The 20178-nt window shown below is 37.7% G+C and overlaps 2 protein-coding genes across 3 annotated transcripts; one reads left to right on the plus strand and one right to left on the minus strand.

Annotated features, from left to right (window-relative positions):
* Positions 1–800: 800 nt before the first annotated feature.
* Positions 801–5021, minus strand: LOC140779814 (uncharacterized). The gene is made up of 5 exons (XM_073125095.1): positions 4606–5021; positions 3521–3557; positions 2548–2784; positions 2387–2434; positions 801–1446 (listed from the first exon to the last, which is right to left on the minus strand). The coding sequence occupies exons 1-5, from the start codon at positions 4908–4910 to the stop codon at positions 1171–1173; spliced, it is 903 nt and encodes a 300-aa protein (XP_072981196.1). The 5' UTR covers positions 4911–5021; the 3' UTR covers positions 801–1170.
* A 3139-nt stretch (positions 5022–8160) lies between these two features.
* Positions 8161–19819, plus strand: LOC140777347 (serine/threonine-protein kinase VPS15). 2 transcript variants are annotated; one of them, XM_073121393.1, is made up of 12 exons: positions 8161–8494; positions 8589–8663; positions 9407–9529; positions 10563–10608; positions 10704–10864; positions 12292–12371; positions 13491–13596; positions 14827–15003; positions 15099–18221; positions 18544–18791; positions 18876–18975; positions 19509–19819. In XM_073121393.1, exons 1-12 carry the CDS (start codon positions 8297–8299, stop codon positions 19683–19685), a joined length of 4614 nt encoding a protein of 1537 aa, XP_072977494.1. In that variant the 5' UTR covers positions 8161–8296; the 3' UTR covers positions 19686–19819. The 2 variants fall into 2 exon arrangements, with proteins under 2 accessions (XP_072977494.1, XP_072977495.1); XM_073121394.1 differs by lacking the exons at positions 8161–8494; positions 8589–8663 and having other exon boundaries at positions 10528–10608.
* Positions 19820–20178: the final 359 nt, after the last annotated feature.

The raw sequence follows: 20178 nt of genomic DNA on the forward strand, positions 1-20178 counted from the left end.
TCTAACAGCTCTAAAAGAACTCTGCCAGCTTTAGGCTGAGACAACTGCAACAGCAACAGTGAAAAGCAAGTGGTAATTTATAGGGGATATTTGTATTAAAAGAATCTTTTAAGTTTTGATAATAATAATAGATCAAAATTTTGAAAATAATTGCGGCCATTTTCTATAAAGATGCACACCATGGATGGCCGTGCCCCGTGCCGGCGGCATATCGACACACAGCACGAGGGGTATCGTACAACACCCCTCATAATAGTTTTGTCGCTCGTCATTGAGCTATCTGTTACCGATCACCGTCGCTGTCGTCGTCGTCCGAGCGCATCGGGTGCCCTATCCCGCAACTTAAGTTTAGCCGATAACCTTTTATATATATATCATCTTCTCCCTCAGGTTGGGGCACCCGACGCGCTCGGACGACGATGATCGCAATTGAGCGGCGAGTAGCGAGTGGCGGTCGGTGACGACGAAGGTGAGTATCTCAATTTTTTTTTTTCTTCTTCTCTTACGACATGGTCGGCAAATGCTGCGACACGTGCCCGTGGATCATTGATGCACACTATTTTCTAACAGGTTATATAGGAGATACAGATTAGAGTTTAATCTTACTATTATGAAAACTTTACAATTTTTTAGTGCAAATAGCCCATTTATAGGTGGCTGGTCGTCTCTTACACCAAAAATAAAATAGTTTCCATTTATACGATCCAATGGCTTCAGACTATTGAGTAATACGTGGTTATGCTTCGGTGACACCACTCTGAAAGAAGACAAAAAAAAAATCTACTTCACAAAGTGCAATGCAGTAGTGCACTATTCGATGTTAAAAGTAACAGAAAACAGACATATTTCCTCTGGAATTGGTAATGTTTATACAAGCCATGGATCTGGCAAATCATGAAAGCAATTCAACTTACGAGCTCAAATCATAATTTGATCCCAGAAACAATGAGCACTTACAAAGACTACAAGAATTTGTTTCTCCATTCAGCTCTTAAAGATGGACCTTAGACATTCTGGTTAGAAGCATCTGTAAGATCTCTGTGGGCTTGACTTGAGCTCATCATAGTGCAAGCAAGGTGCCTGTGTAAGTCTTTTCGTATGGAGGAAGAAGCCTTGTGTGAATCCATAGGCTTCTGTAAGGTTTTAGTCTTCTGATAAACCACATGGCTATCAACTATCAAGATGGGTTCTCTTGCCAAATCTCAAACACTTGTTGTGTTTTACTTCTGCAATTGTCGAACTTGGCACATTGCTCTGCTTTGTCTGTTTTGCTGTAGAGAGTTTCTCCATCGCATTAATAAATTTTCGCAAGTGCTTGATGTATTCGGGATAAGTTTCTAAGTTGCAGTGACCACCACCCTTGATCCATAGTGGATCGTACTTCTCCTTCGACAGCTCCCACAGGCGCTTACCATGAGACCAGTCAACAATGTCATCAGCTGTACCCTGAAAGTAACCAGTTGGTCCATTAGACCATGTATAAACATGATTCAACTATTTACACATAATAGAAATCTATAAAGATCCAGCTACACGTTCAGATTTACTTGCACTACATTTTATCACAATGGGCCAAGCATTTATTAAGATGTCCAAGTAATTTGTAATGAGTGAATACCAGAGAATAGCTTGGGTACTGGTTCATCATCCCAGCCTACCAGGTTAGATGCCATTTATTTTCTGGTACAGCATAATATTCCCATGAAGAAACAGAACAAAGAAGTCTGAGTTGTAGTATTGACACTCAGGTGTTCCCTTAACTCCTTATTATTCAACTATTCTGTAATCATACATCTAAATCTCACAGAACCTAACTTTCTTGCAGAAAACAAAGATGACAAAAAAAGGTTGTTTAACTAAGATTGTTTAATTATATTGACAAAAGTTTAAGCCATATGTCCTCGAAATTGCCGGTCTCTTTTGCCACTGAATATTACTATCCTAGTTTCGTACCATATAAACCAAAAGAGGGTTAAGAGTACCTAAATACAAAAAAAAAAGAGGCAATTTAGAAGCAGATACTTCTAAAAGAAAAGGCCATACTATGCTATATGTGAATTGCAATCTTTTTAACTAGTCTGATTATGATCGATGATAAGGCATGTGTTGAATGGGAAATAAGTCTGATAATAGGCTGAGTCAATATCAAGCTGGTCAGGTGACAAGGGGAAAATAATTATAACCAAAACTGCCTATGTGACTAGGTGGTCTAATTTCACACACATTTACTCTTGGAGGATATCTCAAGTTCCTACCATGATAACACAATTATGTTAACCATGATAACACATAGTAGTGTAGAACATAAAACTTGTATCTTGCAATTCCTTCTCTTCTGATATAATTAACTATGGGGTGCAGGTGCACAAAATTAACGTATACTTACATGAATAACCAAAACAGGGCAGTTGACTTGCCGTATTTTATCAACATTCTGCACATAAACAGTTTAGACTTCTCAATAAGATACAAGGAGATACCCTTTTTTCTAAATTGATAGCAAATTCACAAGAAAAGCATAGGAAAATGAAATGGATTCTGACTTACTTTAAAAATGTCGAACCAGAATGTCACCTTCACAGGATACAAGACCCTTATGCCAGAGAGGATAGCACTATGAAGGACAACACCTCTCAACTTTTGCAAGCGTGCGGCTAAGTGCAATGTTGGTCCACTACCAACGGACTGTCCATACAAAATCAGATCCTCTTGTCTTATCCCGTACTCTTTCTTCAGACAATCATAGACAGCTTCTATGTCATAGTATGTGTTGAATTCAGATGGCTTTTGAGGCAGGAGAAATATAGAGAGCACAAAATTAGATCATGCGTTGAGAATAAAGAGCATAATTAATATAATTGATTAGCATTGACTATTATGACCATAGCCAGCATCCTCATCTGTATTTATGTGTGAGAAATACAATAGAATTGAACTGCATCTCTAGCTAAGTCATTTGCTATGCTTAAGCTCAAATATACATTGTGTGACAGAAACATTGCAAGGTTGTAACAGTTGGAACCCTCAGAATTGTAATCTTTCAGGTACGACCATATAAAAACAGAGTGCAGATATGTAGATATTCGGGAAATAGTGAACTTTATGGGGGAAAGTTAACAAACTTAGGTTCAAGCATAATTACCATTTTAAAATTTTCTTCCTACCATTATTAGCAGCCACTTTGGCAGAATAAACTAATTCAAGCATCACTAGGCAAGCAGATGATTTCTCTCATTGGAGAAGTCTATACCATGGGAAGGCTTCACAAGATAATTATTACACGCTGAAATAGCTGCAGATGACAAGCACTCTTCCCATGAAATATGACTCTTTTCAATGAGAAAAATAGAAAACACTTCCATCCTCCATTAATAGCTAGTAATGCCTCTGGTGTAGATACTACTCCAGGACTCCTGTGTCTATACAATTGCTCTTCTTACACTACTTCACGCAACTTGTGTTAAATGTTGCAGCTTAGCAAGGTCTATACTTTAATTCCAAAAATAGTTTAAATGATTACCTTCCCGCTGGAAGCTCCATAACCCGAGTAATCATAACTGCAATGTTTACCAGAAAAAGAAAAACAAAGTAAATACGCAGAGAATAAGTCCTAAAATTCTGATTCTTACTATCTTATAAAGAGGCAGGACCAAAAATTTCTAAATTACTGATGAAGGAGAAAGTATTCTATAGCACTGGAATAAATGTTGAGAGAAAGATAAGTTTAGAGGAAAAAAGAAGAGAGATAAAGTGAAAAACCATCACATATGTTCAACTATGGAAATTGGAGCAAAAAATAATTTGCTCGAGAAGAAGGGGAAGAACAAAAGGCAATTCTTGCGAATCTTTCCTTGCTCTATGTCATTTTAAAGGCAAGTAAAGCTGATGACGGTAACATCTATTGAGTTATCAAAAAATGCAAAAGAGAAAACATATCTATCAATTTTCAATACGAAGTCTAAACTAACTTCAAGAGATTCATTTGATAAACTCATTTTTTTTTCTGGAAATTGAATAAAAACGAGTATAAACACAAATAACGGAGAGATCCTACAAACATCACCTTCATCTGCCTTTCGAGCTATCCCTATCACAAAATAAGAATAATTTTCCTTTGACAAAAATCAATCCAACAAAAAAAAAATCTAATTATTTGTCACATTATCTGCAACTGGCTTCCTTAAATGCCAAACAAGTAAAGTGCCCTTTAGCAGAGAATCCAAGACTAAAACTGAGATTTTTTTTCCTACTAAAATGCTTCTAGGTAACAATTCACTCCCTTAAAATGCTCAAATAGTTGCCAATCCACAGAGGATAATATAACACAATTCCCCAGAGAATTCTCCAATTACAAAACAATCCACAAAACCGCATCTTCTGTAAGAAAAGGTCAGATCACCAATCAACAAACAAAACCCCAAAACGCTCGAGGCCTCAAGCCTCCATGAATTGCCAGCAAATAAGTAATTCCCAAACGAAAATTACCAAACAGATTACCGAACTCAACGGGGGAAAGAAAAATCCCAACCTCCACTTAGAAAACGCCCAAAACCCCCACCCGAGAAGAGGAAACTACAAGGGAAAAAGGGATCGTTCTTATCCTACCACATGATGTTGACGCGGAGGTGGGCGCGGAGCTCGAGGAAGAGGTCGAGCATCTGGCCGAGGTCGGCGGCGTTGCCGTGGGAGTAGAGCAGCGTGAACCGGGCGAGCGGGTGGCGCCAGAACGTCGCCACAACCCGGTTACCGGCACGTGTCTCCACGAGGTGCACCTCCACGTCCTGCCCCGGTCCCACTCCGGTGAGGCATAGCTTCCCCTCGCCCGCTCCTTCCCTGAACACCTCGTACGTCCGCGGCTCCGGCGGAAAGAAGGCGAACCTCGCCGCCACCGACGACGTCATGTTCCCCATTTGCTCCTACACAATTCTCTCCCTCCCTCCCTAATTTTTTTTTGTGAAGAGGAAAGGAGAGAGAGAGAGAGAGAGAGAGAGAGAGAGGGGAGGAGAGGAAATATAGAACCAGGTGGCGGAGGCGAATGGGTGTTAACTGTTAATTGTTAAATTTATTTACTGACGTATTTTATTTAATTTTAAGATTTGGGGGGAATTGGAGGGTGGAGATTTCGATGGATTGGACCCGGAGGAGGAGGAAGGTGTGCGTTTCTGTTGCTTGCTGTCGTGATGAGCTGGACAACTGACAAGCTAAAACCCAGGAGCTTAAGTAGATCCCCTCATCGACTAGCACAGTTGGCAGCATATTATTGGCTCCCCCAGAAACAAAAAATTCTCTCAAATATTTTTTACCAGTAGAGAAATTAACTGCTACGAGTCTGATGCTCTTTTATCGACATTTGGTGTGCAAAATATACCCACTAGCCTGAGTTTAAACTACATTCAAATTCCATACTCCATGCACGCAGCACACGTACCCAGCCAATAACGATCTGATCCTAAAGGAAGGAAGGAGGACCTCGAAACCTACGCTATCCCGCGGAGCATCGTAACGATCCCAAAGGCGAAAGGACCCAGGATTAGATTTAACACAATTCCGATGTATGAATACTAACAAAAGCGAGGCGAAAGAGGAGATGGAGCACGGATCTCAAGCGCGGATGGACGGCTGGAATTCGGTCAAAAGCTGGCGAAGACTTGTCAGACTTGGGGGAGTAGTGGTCAGACATTCTTTGTGGGGAGCTGAAAGGCTTTGCACAGCGGACTGGACGGTCGTCATCAGTTGTTAGAATTCTTGATGCCAACGGAGATTTTGCCAACTGTACAGCTTCAAATTTACCAAAACAACCTCCCAAAACTCCCAATTTGCGTACCTTCAAAATTAGCTCTCAAGGCTGAAGACGTCTGTCTATTCTCTATATCATATATATACTCTCTTTTTTATAATAACTAAATGCGCACTATTATACGTGAGATTCCAACCTCCTTTTTAGTACGAATAGCCCTTAAAACTCAATGCATAATTATAATAATAATTACATTTTCTTCTTCCATCAGAACGTACCAGTACCACATAAATTGCCTTCTTTGAGGCTATCATACTCCATCTTTGATATCTTTTGTGACAAAAAGTGCCAACATAAAAGGCATTGCAATTAAGACACAAGTCACTTCTTATAGGAGTTGAACTCTTTGTTAGTTCATTTATTTTCTTTTGGAAAATTAAGCAGGTGTTTGCTATAACATCGATATTAATTTACCTTTTTTTTAAGAATACCGTTTTTTTGTATATATATATATATATAGATGACAAGTAATGAATAAAATATAACATCATTTATAGTGTTACTGAACTTTTCAAATTAAAATAAGCATATCTTTTTTTTGCATAATACAGGCAAATCAGGATAAGAACTTTTTATATCTTATATTACTTAGTAGTTGATATTTTGAATTATTTTTTTATCACTAAAAAGTGAGGGGTACAATATAAATATACAATTTAGAGCTCTATCTCTATTATTTAAGATATACAACTAGTTTAATAAACCTTTTTAATGCTCTATGCCGATAAGGTGAATAGATCATCGATCTCTTGAAATAGACAGCCACCTTTATGCTTGGAGGAGCTAGTTGTTGGAATGCAATGCATGCACCTCTTGTTCTTCCTCTCTCTCTCTGTCTCTCTGTCATCAAATGGTATCATGAAATGTAGTGAGCTTTGCTTAAAGAGGTTATGCTTTCAAGAGCAATCATTGTTGTATATTCTTAGTTACTTCTGAAATCTGAAGCTATATAAAAATTCTCCAGCTACCTGAATATTGCTATTGCTCATTTCTCTTTATTCTCCCGAGCTGGATATGATGCTGCTGCTTCTTCTGTTGGCCGAAGCAATTTGTCCTACACAATGGCCGCATGACAGCTGCACGTTGCATCCAAAGATGGCTACATGCACACTGTTTTCACACTTCAGTAGATTCTAAAGAGTGGGCTTCTTTTGTCTGCCTCTACTCCCATCTAAGAAGACATCAAGGCCGAAGATCGAACTGGAAAGGAATCATCCCCCTCCAACATGGAGAACATTGGGGAAGCTCGTCTTTGAACTCTGTGCCCCTTCAAAGAGAATATATGATTGGAAGGAGCTTTGGTAAAGATGCTCTTTGCTCCTCTTAATCACTTCTCCAGCTCCAAAGATGGTTAGATGGTATTAGTTTTTCTTTTCCTTTTCATATCACCACTTACATCTCTATATTTTTGACTTGTTAGAGATAATCTTGTTGTTAGGTAACAAATCAATAATTCATATCATATCTTTTAACACACCGGCTCATATATATACTACTTTGTAAAATTATAAATAATAGAATATATGAATCACATAAGCTAAATGAGATTTAAACTCTATCAAAAAAAAATTTAAGTTGTTAGATAACAAATCAAAATGGGAGGGGATGAATTTGGAGTGTTTTTATTTTATAGCAAATGCTCCTTAAAAATAGGATGGGTGAAAATTAATGAGATCGTTAAATCTCTCTCTCTCTCTCTCTCCCTCTCTTTTTCCTTTTTCTTTTCCTTCTTAGCCCTTTGCTTTCTTGTTAGGACCACAAGTCCATTCTTTTGAGCAGCATTGTTGCCTTTTTTTCCTCCCCTTTTGTGGATGGATTTGGACTATGGTCAAACGGATAAAGAACAGATGGGTCAACAAAGATTGGTATGCGTGTGGAAGTTTGCGCCATGAAATAGAAAAGATTCAAGGGAGCAGAGGGCCAGGATGTGATGGGCTCATGCAATTCTATTCCACCTCCTGAAATGATTGGAGTGGTCTTCTTTGTTGTTATCCAAGCCAACAAAGTTGGGTCACACTTCTCAAGTTGCTACCTCTAGCTGGGCTGGGATAAATCCTTAGCTTCGCCAGTAGATTCTTTTCTTTTTACGAGGAAGAATTAAATCTAGAGCATAAGCTTTATTATAAATAGCTTCAATCCTTTGGCTACTGAGGTAATTCGTAGAGTAGTTATTACTTGGGTTTGATTACATTGGATCGGGTCAATGGATTCGAGAACAAGCCTAGGCCCGACGCGATTGTTAATCGGGCTGAAATATTTAGACTCGACCCGGTCCAATGGATCAGGTTTACTGGGCCGGGCTATGATCGGAAATAGTATAATGAACTATTGGATGAGTGGACAATACCCAAACTGGGTGAGGTAGTAGGCATCTTCGGGTTTCGCTTGCGTAGTTGCGTGCCAGGAGAAGCTCGGAGAGGGAAGCGGACCACATGCCCTTCGATCCAACATCCCCGTCTCCGATCGAAGGAATCCAAATAAGGAGAAGCCGGCGTTGGCATGGGGAACAAGATCGCGAGGACGACGCAGGTCTCGGCGTCGGAGTACTATCTCCATGACCTGCCCTCGTCGTACAACCTTGTGCTCATCGAGGTGCTCGATCGGGGCCGCTTCTTTAAATCCATCATCTGCAAGCACGACGAAGGCCTCGTGCTTGTCAAGGTCTACTTCAAGCGCGGGGATAATCTCGACCTCAAGGTACGCAACTCATTTCTAATTTATTTTCTCGATTCGTATCAAAAGTTCAGATTTTTTTTTTTTTAATCTCATCTTATGGATTGTCGACGCGTAGGATTATGAGAGGAGGTTGGTTCTGATCAGGGACACATTCCAAAGTGTTCAACATCCCCATGTTTGGCCGTTCCAGGTTAGCTTGAGCTCCTCCTCCTCCCGCTCCTTCTCTCTCTCTATGCTCCTTTTCGGGATCAATAGGATAGTAACAAAAGGATATTTTGTGCTTCCTTTTATAGTTCATATGTTAGAGAATTATTGCAAATTGGAAAAGAAAGGAGAGGCCAAATAGGGCTATCGTAGGAACTATGGAAAGAAGGTTAATGCAATTTTGGCTTTGCGGATTCCATGTCTAGAAAATAGGGATTTTCTGGTTTTATTGGATGCTGTAAGTGGAACTTGAGATTTAGTGTAAGTTGATAATATAAAGAAATCCAGGTGATGGGTATGATAGAATTCAATGGATGGCTTTCTTGGATACGAGAACCAGAGTGATCGGGAGATTATTGCAATGAGCAATGCCAGTGATGGGTTTACGTATTTGGAACTCTATGGATTCAATTTCTAAAAGCTATAACTTTTAGTAGTTCTTAGATAATTTATGTGGGAAACTGTTACTTTGAAATTGGCAATAATAATGTACTTAGAGAGATGTGTAATTGTGTAATCAACATGACCCATCCGATGATGATTCATGCAATTTGCAATGCTATGGGTTCAATCTCTAAATGTGAAAAAGGAAATTAAAGAGTATGGGTATGATAAAGTTGATACAAAATATTAAGAAGAACTGTCAAATCAACGGTATGCTATTTTGGAATCTCTCTTTATCATTTTCCTTCCTGGGATTTTCTTCTAAGTGTTTGGTTACATTTGTAGTTTTGGTTTGAGACGGATAAGGCAGCATATCTGTTGAGGCAATATTTCTTCAGCAGTCTTCATGATCGACTGAGCACGCGGCCCTTCCTCAGTCTTATTGAAAAGAAGTGGCTAGCTTTTCAGGTACTGAATCACAGCTTGTTCACAAATAACGGGAATTTAAAGAAACTAAAGAAAATATGAGTTTCTTTTAATCAGAAATAAACTTCTTTAAAATATTGGTTCCAGATACCCTTTTGTGTGGTCTCATGGAAATTCGATTTTGGCAATTTTGGTGGTTTCACTAGTTTTGGTTCAACTTTGGCCCCAAAAATGTCAGATATCCAGAAAATCATATAGGACAATCGGGCGACCTAGAAACCGGGAACTTCAAAAGATTTTTAGGAAATACAGTGATTTTTATACGACTTTTACATTTGAAGTACCATTGATTTCATGTCTACAGCCATTAATATATATAGGACACATAAGTTAATGAAGATATTAGTTTATAAGATGACACACCTTTCCATTTTTAATTGGTATATGTATGACAAAATGGTTTCTATGAATGTAGATCATATAGGGTTAGAGTTTGAACTTATTATGGTTTAACTCCAATATTTTTTGAATCTTCATAAGAATTCTGGAATGTACACAGTGGTGTCTTCTCGACTTTAACTTCCTCATATTTGTAGGGAAAGCAAAGGCCTAAACCATTAAAAAAAAGAAATGCAAGGATTCATCAAAAGAGCATTATCTCTTTTATAACATGTTTTACCATATATATTGAGCTTTGAAAGAAAATCATCACTTCGATTACAACTACTGAGATTAGTTAATGCTAGCCAAAGGTGTTTGAAACCAGCTGAATAGAATTGAAACTTGAAACTAGCCACAGAAAGCAAATAATAATGAGAACCACCAAAGCTTAGGCAATTTCATATTTGTTTATTCTGAATCTTTCACTTTTCAGTTTAACTTTATACCTTTTTTCTGCATTAAAGGAACTATATCAAAACCATACTTATTTGGTTTGTGCTACCGAATGTCATTTTACCTCGATATTGTACTGACAAAAGAAGTTTTTTTAAATGTCTTTCTATGCTGTTCGTGTAAAGTTCTTTTTTATGTTTTCCCAGATATGGTTGTGGACTTAGCTCATTTGGTTGTGCAGTTACTCTGTGCGGTGGAGCAAAGCCACAGTAAGGGAGTTTGTCATGGTGAGAATTGAGACGCATCTTCTGGAGGCAATGAATACTTATTATTAAATTAAAAAAATGTTTGCTGAGAGTGGGCATCTTGTTATAATTTGCAGGTGACATCAAATGTGAGAATGTTTTCGTCACCTCTTGGAATTGGCTATACCTTGCAGACTTTGCATCTTTTAAACCAACATACATACCACATGATGATCCATCGGACTTCTCATTCTTCTTTGACACTGGAGGAAGGCGGAGATGTTATGTTGCACCTGAAGTAGTTCCTCTTCCTCTTGCCATCTTTGTTTTTTTTTTTTCTAATGCTATGCAACTTTCATCAAATTCATTTGTTGATAGAGGTTGCTTTAGTGTTTATGATATTTATAAGAGAATGATTTAACTCATCATCCCTAATCTTTCATGCATAAACTGTTTGTTGCTAAAGTAAGTATAGAGGTACCTGAATCAGCCTCCTTTACATTGGTTGCAAGAGTATTACCGGTTTCATGACTTTCCCCGAACATGCTCATTTTGTTTAGTAACACACCTCAGTTTCATGACTTTCATTGCGCATGCTCACTTTGTTTAGTAACATACCTCGTAGTTTGTTGTTTTCAAAGACAAAGCAAATCATTTAACTGTGCTGTGGAGTCAAAGTTTCGGGTGGAAATTTTTACAAAATGATACTTGAATTCAATCCTTTAAAGGTCTCACAACACATGCCACATAAAGACCTTTATGCTAAGGTTTGCAAAGGAGAAGGTGGTGTCTACCGGCAAGAAAAGAGGACAATCTATTTCTTTTCATAGCTAATCTAACTGATAGCTTATCATATCCTACTTTAAGTGATAGAGGATGTGGATCCTATTTTAGGTGCTAATGGATATTGACTTATTATAAATGGATTATCTCTGATCCGCTTCATAATTTAAGTTATCACCATGTGATCATCTTCTCCATGCGATTTAGAAAAGATATCCTAGCACGACCATGGCTTCTTCTTTGGCTTTTCCACGTGGCTATGGAAGGATTAACGAGGCTTCATCCCCTACAGCTTCTCCCTATGACTGCAAGAGGCCTATGTGAGGCTTTTCTCACTCATTGGGAAGCTTTAAAGTCTTTTGGGTGGTGTTGTCAGCACTCCCCATGTCACGTGCTGACCTAGCGTCATTCATGGTTCATATTGGTCGGCACGACAATCCATGCTTGAATTGATAAAAATAATTTCCAGCTGTCTTGCATCAGTCTCTAACTTGTCTTGTTCTTTTTTGAAAGTAGAGCTGAATTTTATACTCACCAAAAATGAGTTCATATGAGAACACTTTAGTATGTTTGAGATTCTTTAGCTACATGATCACTACATGGCTGGACAAGTTAAATAAACTGTTAACTTCATTGCTTTCTGAAAAAAGAATTTGCCATGTACAGTATATCCATATTACTCTAGAACAATTTCTCAACTACATTTGTTCTACTTCATTTACGTGAGTTTCATGTCAACCATGTTGTTAGATGAGGTTTTGTTTTCTTATAATTAGAATCTCATAAGAATCTTAAGGGAAGTTTTACGATAAAGCTATTGATCTTGTTCTTGCACTTCTGATGGAGTCTATTTGCTGGTTATTAACTGTTTATAGTATTATAATATTCTGATAAGTACCTTACTGAAGAGATAAATCAAATTAAACTTTCATTATCTTCTAGCGATTCTACGAGCATGGAAGTGAAGCCCAAGTTGCACCAGATGCACCTTTAAAGCCATCTATGGACATATTCTCTCTTGGGTATGCACAATTGTTCTTCTAGCTGTTTTTGGAAGTTAACTAAATTTATGCTCCTTTCTATATAACACTGTGCTTTCCCCTAGATGTTAAAATTTGCTACTGACTTTAAAGGAAATGGGAAGCATATGCATGTTATCGTGATTTGACATGTAATAGTTTGTTCTTTAATTTACAGCTCTTTTTCTTATTTTTCTTTGTCGAACTAGTCCATTTGTGTGCCATTATCTAAAAGATCTTTCTGAAATAGGTGCATATTTATATATCAATCCTCAATCCAGTCACCTTCTGTTTTGAATATAATCTGTCCAACTGGTTCCTCCTCTACTTTGATTTGTAGAAAGAGGATGGCTCATTACCGGCTTATACCTTAGTCATTATCGGCTATTCAGCTTATATATATTTTGTTCTTGGTAGCATAAAATTTGTAGTTAACATCAGTTAAAGAAGAGATATTATTTTCTATTGACTAATGGACAATATTTCTATCTACAATTAGTTGGTCATGCTCCCCATTTACTAGTTTAAGTTTTAAATATTGGAAAGTGAAACCAATTGTCAAACTAATCTCAGTATATTGATATTTGGTTTCTTAATTGAGCTGGATATTTGCTTCTACTTTTATACTTCATGGCCTTTAAGGGAAGTTTTTCTTCCCCAAGTTTCATAATGGATTACCTTTCAAAAGGTAAATTTGTTATTTCTGTTATTATTATTATTGATCCATAATTTGGCACGAATTAAGAAAAGCAAATAATTTTGTTTGTATTGTTACGAAAATAACCTTTCTAGTGATGTGGGCAAGGTTGCACCTCTCTTGCTCTCCCTCTGTCCTGCAAAGTTGCTGAGCCATGTGCACTAGGGCCTTTATCTGCTATACTAGGGAAATTTGAACTACACCAAAAGTCCAAAAATTGGCTATATCTACCAAAACTAAAAATAATTTGAATTTATACTGCCAAATGTATCAGGTGTTATTCTGGAAAGATCTTATTGTCTTAGCAAATAATACTCAAATAATAAATCAGCATTGATTGTCTTCTGAAGAACGATGATCTGATAATCATCAGATGTATCTGTTCCTGATTATTGTTAAAACCTGGCAGTATCTTCTCTTTTCAGGTGCGTTATTGCTGAGCTTTTTCTTGAGGGACAACCACTTTTTGAGCTGTCTCAGATTCTTTCTTATCGCCGAGGACAACACGATCCCAGTCCAAGCCTAGAAAAGGTGTTTTTGTTTATCCTTCCTCACTCTCAATTGTATAGAGTTGCTTTGCTTTTTCCCCTTTCTTTCTTTAACTTGAGAGTTGAGTGAGCTTATTACTTGTAAAGATCTGCTTTGACCATTAAAAAATTTCTGATTTATGGTGATGTACAACACTATAATTATGTTTAAAATTTGGCCTTCGTTCTATTTTTCTAGTTGGTTTTGATCCCATGATTGAAAATATATGCCACACTGTATTTGGTCAATTTAATTTACCTAACGTCAAACTAAGCTTCCATTCAAATCCCTAAAGGTTCTAAACACTGAAGGGTTGAACATTCAATCCTCATGGCTGTATCTGCTGATTTCTTTTTCATTATTATTTTCTCCTCCTCGAATAACTGCACTTGTCTTTTAGACAATTTCCACAATAGCATTTATGACAGATTTCTGGATTTAAGAGAAAATTTTGAATTCTTTATATTTTCCCTTTCTTAACTTTACCTCTGGGAATGCACTTTCTATTGCCTCCACCTCTTCAAGTACCAATGCTTTTCTTGATTATTAAATGTTTCACTATTTATGTGTGCATGTGATTGATGATTAAGTAGTATATATTTATCCTCAACTGAAACTTTGTCTTATCTTTAATTAATTAAAGCTGAATACAGACGTGATTACATTCTATGCTTAAATCTGATATTTAACATATGGACAAAGTTGGCATAGTTTTCTACCGATTCATATTTATAAGAATTTTTCAGGTGACTAAAAAATATCTAGATAACCCGAAGTCATTCTATGTCTGTAACTTGGTTTTGTATAGGAATATTTTTTTTTCTTCCTTCTGACAATGCAGTTCTAAATTGATTCAGGATCTATCATCTCATATATCTTGATAGTTGAAACCAAATCTAGAATCTCACTCCTTGTCGGTCTGAAAGCTGGAATTGGCATAAACATGACCACTTATAAGCTCCAGATGTTGTTGTCTACTGTGCTGCACTTTGCTGGCACATAATAAGCAAGTTCTTGTTTGCAGCAAATATGGTCTCTTCTGATGATGACAAGAAGTGAAATTTATCCATTTAAGATCTTGAATATGCGATTCTATATACACTTATCTGTTTTCACTACACTTCCTGACTCATAGTTTTTTCTTGCTTTAAATCAAGATCCTCTATCATAGTTTGTTTGTTTCCGCTTATTTGGATTATATATACAATAAAGTTAAATACTTCATGATTGCAGATACAAGATGCTGGAATTCGGAAAATGATACTTCATATGATTCAACTGGACCCAGAGTCAAGGTTGTCATGCGAAAGTTATTTGCAAAGTTATGCAGCAGATGCATTTCCAAGTTATTTCTCACCGTTTCTTCATAAATTCTTTTCCTGCTTGGTTCCTCTTGACTCAGATACAAGGGTATAGAAGTTTCCAATTATATTATGTGTAACTTGGGAAGCCATTTATAATCTAAGTACAATAGTCTTAATAAATCAAAATTATCTCCATTGCAGGTTGCAGTGACCCAGAGCGCTTTCAGGAAGATACATGAACAAATGATGATAAGAGATTCAGCTCAGGGAACATCTGAATCTTGCGTAGTTTCTGGAGTCAGTAATACTACCTCTGAACCGCAACAAAGTAGGAAAATCATAAACTCACCAAGGGCCTCTCAAGAGATCAAAGGTGAGTTAGAGAAAGTAAAATCTGGCGATCAGATTCAGATTGTTGGAGATATTACTTCTCTTCTAAGAGAAGTAGAACAAAGAAACCATCATTCAAGTGCAAAGACAACAAAGGAAACTGCTCAAAATGCTTCACAGCCATTAACTTACTCAAGGCAGCATGCTTTAAACAGTTTCAAGGGTCAAAAGGAAAATAAAGCACCCACTTTGAGAAAAATCCTAAAAAGCGACTTGAATTCTTTAATGTCTGGATATGATAGTCAGTGGGACACATTTGACATGCCTTATTTTCTAGGAACCGAATGTAAGATGAATTGCGAAGGCATGGTATTGATTGCATCACTACTCTGCTCATGTATACGAAATGTCAAGCAGTCACAGTTGAGAAGGGCTGGTCTAGTTCTGCTTAAGACTGCTTCGCTATATATTGATGATGAAGACCGGTTGCAGCATGTAGTTCCCTATGTAATTGTAATGCTTTCTGATCCATCTGCAATTGTCCGTTGTGCTGCTTTGGAAACATTAGGTGACATTTTGCCTCTTGTCAGGGACTTTCCTCCTAGTGATGCAATGATATTTCCCGAGTATATTCTTCCAATGCTATCTACTCTTCCTGATGATCCAGAGGAAAGTGTTAGGATTTGCTATGCTAGCAACATCTTTAAGATTGCTCTGACTGCTTACAGATTCTTGATTCACTCTCACAGCTTATCTGATGCAGTATCTCTTGATAAATCAGATCTTGCTCTTAAATCACAATCTGTTGCTACAGAATCACCAAAAGATAGGCATCATGATAAAAGTGACAATCAGCTTTCACAATTGAGGAAATCCATATCTGAAATTGTGCAAGAATTAGTTATGGGGCCAAAGCAAACTCCAAATATCCGCAGAGCTCTTTTGCAGGATATCGGTTATTTGTGCTACTTCTTTGGTCACAGGCAAAGTAATGATTTTTTGCTACCCATCCTTCCTGCATTTCTTAATGATCGAGATGAGCAGCTACGGGCAGTTTTCTATGGTCAAATAGTTTACGTCTGTTACTTTGTTGGTCAAAGAAGTGTCGAGGAATATCTTTTACCTTATATCGAGCAGGCCTTAAGTGATGACATGGAAGCCGTCATTGTTAATGCGCTGGATTGCTTGTCCATGCTTTGTAAAAGTGGTTTTTTGAGGAAAGGGATACTTCTTGGCTTGATTGAGAAAGCCTTTCCCATGTTATGTTATCCAATCCAATGGGTAAGAAAGTCAGCTGTCGCCTTTATTGCTTCTAGTAGTGAGAGCTTAGGCCCAGTAGATTCATATGTGTACCTTTCCCCAGTTCTGCGCCCATTCTTTCATAGTGAACCACCTTCTCTATCTTGTGAGACAACTCTCCTTTCTTGCCTTAAGCCTCCAGTCTCAAAATTGGTTTTCTATAAAGTTCTAGAGAATGCAAGGAGTTCTGACATGTTGGAAAGACAGAGAAAGATATGGTATAATTCATCAGCCTACTCAAATCAGTGGGAAACTATTGAACACACCAAGAGAGTTGCAGGAGATGTGAGAAGTGCTGTTAGTAAAGAATCCAATGCTCAAGGTGGAAGATACGCCGGTAGAGCAATGCAAAACACTTATCTACCAGTTCTTGAAGATGTCGCAAAACTGAGAGTTGTTAATTCTTCCCATAATGCATCAGTTGACATTAGAGATTCACTCTCTTCTGACAAGTTGCAATTTTCTGGCTTCATTTCACCACATGTCACTGCTGGTAATAATTCCTTCTGTGATGGAGTATCTGAAGGAATACCCTTGTACTCTCTTTGCATAGATAAACGTGCAGCTGGAGCTGTTTCTGTAGGATATGATACTTCATTACACTGGAATACTAAGGGAGTTACATCGTCATGCATGCCTTGGTTGGAACCTGTCAATAAGCCTTTAGGTTTATCTAGTTCTGTTCCACCCAAACTTGTTTCAGGTTCTTTTTTCAATATCAACACCAATGTCAAGTCATTGCAAACATCAGTGCAGGATGCAGAGGGTAATGAAACTAATCAGTCTGCACATATTACCAGAAGATTTCAGGATGTTGCTATTTATGACAACATGAAGGGCAGCTCATCAATAACTGGAGATGATGCGTCACAATCTGATGCAACTGGATTGCCCTTCAGCATAGGATCATCAGTTCCAGATACAGGATGGAAGCCTCGTGGAGTGCTCGTGGCACATCTGCAAGAGCATCGTTCTGCAGTCAATGACATAGCCATATCAAATGATGACGCCTTCTTTGTGAGTGCTTCTGATGACTCCAGTGTTAAGATTTGGGATACCAGAAAGTTTGAAAGGGACATTGCCTTCAGATCGAGGCTGACTTATACTCTAGGAGGCAGTCGGGCTTTATGCACAACTATGCTTCGTGGTACTGCACAGGTAGTTGTTGGTGCAAGTGATGGGACAGTGCACTTGTTTTCTGTTGATTATGTATCTAGAGGTCTGGGAAATGTCATTGAAAGGTATTCTGGTATTACTGATGTCAAGAAGAAGGAAGTTGGGGAAGGTGCAATTCTTAGCATGTTAAACTGTTCTACTAGTGATAATTGTATTAGTCAGACAGTTCTTTTTAGCACCCAAGGTTGTGGGATTCATCTTTGGGATACAAGGGTTAATTCAGAAGCTTGGACGTTTAAATCTGCACCTGAAGAGGGATACATCTCTTCTCTTGTAATGGGTCAATGTGGGAATTGGTTTGTATCAGGATCTTCAAGGGGTGTGCTTACTTTGTGGGATCTAAGGTTCCTTTTGCCTGTGAATTCATGGCAGTATTCTATGGTATGCCCTGTGGAGAAGATGTGCTTGCTAATTCCACCATCGAACTCCACATCTTTTATTTCACGACCTTTAGTTTACGTTGCAGCTGGCTATAATGAAGTTTCACTCTGGAATGCGGAGAATGGAAGCTGCCACCAGGTACTGAAAGGCCACATATATTTCGTTGAGAGACTTACACAACAGTTTTGTATTCTATTATATATATATTAATAGTTTTATATTTCTCTTGGGATCAACAAAAAAGAAGAGGGCAGTCCATGTTTCAATAATAAGTTGTTGGACCGTCATATTTTTCTATCTACATATGATATGAACTTCATGTACAACAGCTGCTAGTTTGTTTAATAAAAATTGTTCTCATGTAAAAAAGGCTACCCAGATAGAATGGCTGACCTTTATCTTGTGCATACGTGTATGGCATACATGACAATAATTTCATGAGCTCTTGTTCTGTTCTCAGGTATTCAGAACACCAAGCAGTGAAAATGAAACTGAAGTTTCCAATGTCCCCAGAGCATTGGCAAGGCCTTCTAGCAAGTCAAATTCTAAGCAAGATGTGAAACGAACTAATAATTCTAAATATAGAATTGACGAATTGAATGAGCATTCACCTCGGTTTCCAGGTACACGGTCGTTGCTTCCCTTGCCTGGGGGAAACTTGTTGACCGGGGGCACTGACTTGAAGATACGCTACTGGGATCACACCAGGTCTTTACAGTGATACAAAATCTCCTATCTGCACTCAGTCATTTTGTGGTTACTTTAATCATTCTTTTGGTCAATGACTTACAGTCCTGATCGGAGTTACTGTGTCTGCGGTCCTTCAACAAAAGGAATTGGAAACGATGAATTTTTTGACATAAGGTCTAGTTTCGGTGTACAAGTTGTGCAGGTATTTTTAATATCCTCTCTTTGAAATTTGGTCTGGTAATTTCAATTTATGGATGATAGATGCTCTGCATGGTTCAGGTGCAAATTGACATCCTACCTATAACTTATCATATTAAAATTTCTTCAATGATTTCAGAGGAAGAATCCTTATACCTAATATTTTGGCATGCTAAATCATGTTGCTATTTCACATTCAAGTTTTGAAGTTTCAGTTAAGTTTAATAATTTGAAGAACCCTAATGATCCGCTTGGATGTAAATCAAAGTTGTATGGTACTCGCTAGTCCATGTTGTGCTGTTGCATAGATAATGACAAAGATTTATGCAGCTACATCTTTCTCTAGCTTTTCTCTACAGATGTTATCTGAATTAGACTGAAACATTTCTACTAATTTAGTTGATTAACACTTGTGAATGAGGAATGGTTTTCCTTGAAAGTAACTGCCCTTCTTTTCTTCTGAGAAGATTATAAGAAGCTTGCAATATCAAACTAGTAATGCTGACTCTCTCTCTCTGTTTGCAAAATCTTGAACAGGAAATGAACACCAGAGCCACATCCGCCAAATTGACTCAGAAAGCTCTACTTGCCGCGGCAGCCACTGATTCCGCCAGTTGCCACCGTGATTCTGTCCTCTCACTGGCGTCTTTCAAATTAAACCAAAGGATGTTGGTATCCAGCAGTAGAGATGGTGCTGTTAAGGTGTGGAAATAGAAAGATAGAAGAAGCTTCACAAGCTTGGGGTTGGGGTGTATATAAATGAGTTGGTTTAAATGGAATATAGGAATATGCAAATGTAAAGAGAATCAATAGACATAAAATTGAGTTATTTTATCCTTTGAAGTCAAGATGTCTATAGAAACATTAATTGGTAGATTGATCAGATTTGATTTTCTTTTAAATGATTGGATTCAGAAATATGGAAAAGAGGATATTAATTTCATTTATTTTCAAAATTTTCCTGCACGATCACATTATGTTTACAAGGTTATTTTTGAAGGAAAACAAAACAAGCAACAGAGGAAAGGTCTTAACTTTTAAGCAGGTCATACCAGAACCAGATTGCCTAATTCTTTGTCATATGTGCAGTATGCTTCTCAGTATGTAATATATCGATTATTCTCACTTCTATGTATTAATTAATCAAACAAAAAAATTTATGAACACTTCTATCAATAAAAAAGAAACAACAATTCGCATTCGAGCA

Source organism: Typha angustifolia, chromosome 15 (genome assembly GCF_048772165.1).
Source record: "Typha angustifolia cultivar Huaian chromosome 15, ASM4877216v1, whole genome shotgun sequence".
Taxonomy (NCBI): Eukaryota; Viridiplantae; Streptophyta; class Magnoliopsida; order Poales; family Typhaceae; genus Typha; species Typha angustifolia.

Coding starts and splice junctions, on each gene's coding strand:
- LOC140779814 (XM_073125095.1), bottom strand. CDS start 4,910: ATGGGGAACATGACGTCGTCGGTGGCGGCGAGGTTCGCCTTCTTTCCG. Junction 2,785..3,520: donor ATGGAGCTTCCAGCGGGAAG/GTAATCATTTAA, acceptor CTGCCTCAAAAG/CCATCTGAATTCAACACATA. Junction 1,447..2,386: donor GCCCTGTTTTGGTTATTCAT/GTAAGTATACGT, acceptor GGTTACTTTCAG/GGTACAGCTGATGACATTGT.
- LOC140777347 (XM_073121393.1), top strand. CDS start 8,297: ATGGGGAACAAGATCGCGAGGACGACGCAGGTCTCGGCGTCGGAGTAC. Junction 10,609..10,703: donor CAGTAAGGGAGTTTGTCATG/GTGAGAATTGAG, acceptor TATAATTTGCAG/GTGACATCAAATGTGAGAAT. Junction 18,976..19,508: donor TCGGTGTACAAGTTGTGCAG/GTATTTTTAATA, acceptor AATCTTGAACAG/GAAATGAACACCAGAGCCAC.